The sequence below is a fragment of the Populus trichocarpa genome, chromosome 14, assembly GCF_000002775.5.
Source record: "Populus trichocarpa isolate Nisqually-1 chromosome 14, P.trichocarpa_v4.1, whole genome shotgun sequence".
Lineage (NCBI taxonomy): Eukaryota > Viridiplantae > Streptophyta > Magnoliopsida > Malpighiales > Salicaceae > Populus > Populus trichocarpa.
The window spans coordinates 14,379,850-14,383,237 of NC_037298.2; the positions used below are offsets into that span (position 1 = coordinate 14,379,850).

Here is a 3,388-nt window from a genome sequence, read left to right on the forward strand (position 1 = left end):
TATTTTTTGAACTATTAAAATGCGTTGAAAAAATATACATAAATATTTTTTATAAAAAATAAAAATATTTGACCAGCGGCAAAGCGCGGGTCACAGAACTAGTACATTTTAAAAATGGTTGAAAACATAGTTATCTATTATATTCGAATATATAGGATTAACCAAGGCAATAAAAAAAATTAATGAACAAAATAATTAATTAGTTCAGTTTTTATAAAAGACTAAATTAATATGCGATAAAACTGAAAAGAGATAGAAATAATAATTAGAACTAGACGGATTTTGAAGAGACTTGGTTGCACAATCTTGTCGGTTTGATTGCTTTTGGTTTAATTTTTTTAGTAATATTTGCTTTGTTTCTGCAAATATGGTGTTTCATCTTCTCTTAAGTTTTTGCAATTTGGTATTTCATCTTCTCTTCAGTTTCTACAACTTCGCATTTGCATTCTATTTTTTCAATTTTTTGTTTTTGAGTAATCATATAACTTCGAGAAGATATTTGTTTAGTTTTTGAGATATTTGTTTAGTTTCTGCAATTTGGTATTTTGTTTTTTGCTGCTTTTGCATTCTGGTTCTCTGTAATTGTTGATTATAGCTACTGAAAGAGATGATTCAGTTCAATCTGTGAGTGTGAGGTTGGATGGGAAGAACTATTCGTATTGGAGTTATGTAATGTGAAATTTCTTTAAGGGCAAAAAGATGTGGGGATATGTCAGTGGAACCTATGTGGTATCTAAGAATACTGAGGAAGGGGATGTTGCTTTGATAGATGCATGAGAAGCAAACAATGCAAAGATTATTACTTGGATTAACAATTTTGTTGAGCATTCCATAGGTACGTAGTTGGCGGAGTATGAGACAGCAAAGGAGGTTTGGAATCATCTGCAAAAGTTATTCACGCAATCAAATTTTACAAAGTAGTATCAATTAAAGAATGACATATGAGCTCTTCACCAGAAAAATGTGAGTATTCAGGAGTTCTATTCTACAATGACAGATCTTTGGGATTAACTGGCTACTTGTAGAGAATCCAACATCATAAACCATGGTGAGACCAGTCTTGAAAAGTCCAGATGATCGCTCAGAACCAGGTCCAGGTTTCTAGTCTTCGTCATAAAGAGCAAAGAGGTATGTATCCTCTGATTTTCCTGGCATGAGTGGAGTGCCCACCATCGATCGAAGGTGTGCGATCAAATTGCCATTGTAAGCCTTGGCAATCTCAATGCTTGGCCCTACTTCGTTGTCATCCCCTTTATATGGCCATCCACTCTCGGCCACCACAATCTCAACATTCTTAAATCCCATAGAATTCAGTGCAGAATACACTGCATCCACCTGCAATTGATTAAACCACTTGTCAGTAGCATTTTTATTAGATCATCTATTGATACAAAATTTTCGCACTTGCAATTTCATTTACTCTCACCTGAGCATCGAACATGTTCATGTACTTGATCTTAGTGTTTCCATCCGTTCGTCCTGCATTCGGCTGGAAAAGGCAAAAAGCGAGAGTCTCAAGCCTTGTATCGCTTCTGTAGGCAAAGTAAGGGTGGGGATTGATTGCGAAAGGCAAACCATTCGCACTATTAAACTCCAACAAGCCCTTCATCAGATCCCCATAACTTGGATCAAAGCTTCCAGAAGAAGGTGGCTCGGACTGCTTAAGCACTCCCATCGAATGAACTGTGGAGCATTCTGTACATTTTGCATGGCTGGTAAGAGCTTGTTCATGAGATTCTGATCATTGGAAGTCATGACCTCGTTGCCAACAGTGATGAGGATGATATTGCTAGCTAGATAGAAGGGAAGCACGTTCATGTTGATCCAGCTCTTGGCAAAATTGGGATCAGAGGCTAGTCCTGGAATGTCACCATTTGTAGTACCGATAACAATTCCAATTCCAATTCCATATAATCGGACCTTTTGATTGAAGTGGATTGAAGAAGTTTTGCGGTGGATGATGGTGGTGGAAGGTTGTCCGCAACTTGGCCATAGTTTATACCGATGAATGATTGCGAGCCTGCACAAAAAGCAGCAAAATTTAAAGCAGATGATCAAACATCAATTTTTAAACGACAAAACAGAACACCAACTTTTTTTGTTTTCATAGACTGAAAAGAAGACAGCCAAATTAAGGTAAATTGTTTAGAAATGGAAGGAGGTCATTAAAATAGAAGAGACGAAAACTTACTTGCGATTTTTACAGTCTGTAAGAAGGAAAGGAGTAGGAAAGCAACAGTATAAGGAAGCACCACCGAGGCTTAGGAGGTATCTCAAATAATTTAGCATTTTAAAATAAATAAATTAAAAATATATCTGGAATATTTCTTATTAAATACCATTCAATTTTTATTTTATTTTCTAATAAGATTGTAGCATTTTTTATAATATTAGCAATTGTTATATTGTACAACCTTCGTGTAATGTTTTATTTGCGTGTTTTTTAATTTTTTTTTTTTTTTTTACTTCTATGAGCTTCTCTATTTTTTATGATCAAATACACTACTAGAAAATCAGCGAAAACCAATGGAATTACCGACAGAATTATTTGGTCAGTAATTTTTACCGATAGATATAATTTCGTGTCTAACTTTGTCGGTCTTTACCGACAAACCTTTGTTGTCAATAATAATTACTGATGGCATATATTCTATCGGTAATTCAGTCAGTATATACCGAAAGAATAATTCTGTCGGTATATATTGACCGAATTGCCGATGGAATATATAGAATTTTGAAAAAAAGAAACAGTTTGATGACATGAAATTTTTTCAGATTATTTTACTGATAGAATGACCGAGGGATTCAAACTGGGATCCCCGTATAGTGATATAGCCCATTCACCGTCAGAATTATCGACAGGTATACCAACATGACGTGTCCATCGGTGATTCCATCGGTAAAAGCCAATATATCCACACTCTGCCGACTCTCTCCCCCTCTATTTCTCCTTCTTCTTCCCCATCCCAACTCTCCCCTCCCAAACTACAAACAACCACCCACCCCCCTAAACATATCCCCCACAAGCACTCACCTTTTTAATTTTAACATTTAAATGTCAATTTTATTGTTTTTTTTAGTATATGTATTTTGTTAACGTATGTACTTGTTTTATTGTTATTTGTCAAAGAAACTTGTAGTATGAATACATAATTTTATAGTCGTTATAGTTTATTTTAGATTTTGTCAAATTGTATTTGTTTGTAAATTGTTGAAACTTTGTTTGAATTACTGAATTAGATGTGTTGTGATGAAATAAATAATAGCTTGTTTAATGGGTTCGTTTTAATTTTTATCAATTCTATTGCGGAGTTATGATTTCCGTAAATTTATATACGTATAAATTTGTATGAACGTTGATAATTAATAATTGATAATGAATATTTAA

The 3,388-nt window shown here is 34.3% G+C and overlaps 1 protein-coding gene across 1 annotated transcript; it reads right to left on the minus strand.

The window, feature by feature from the left end:
- Positions 1 to 1,101: 1,101 nt before the first annotated feature.
- On the minus strand, positions 1,102 to 2,289 carry LOC18105391 (glucan endo-1,3-beta-glucosidase 7-like). The gene is made up of 4 exons (XM_052447040.1): positions 2,192 to 2,289; positions 1,702 to 2,020; positions 1,427 to 1,603; positions 1,102 to 1,335 (listed from the first exon to the last, which is right to left on the minus strand). The coding sequence occupies exons 1-4, from the start codon at positions 2,287 to 2,289 to the stop codon at positions 1,102 to 1,104; spliced, it is 828 nt and encodes a 275-aa protein (XP_052303000.1).
- Between the last annotated feature and the right edge of the window lie 1,099 nt (positions 2,290 to 3,388).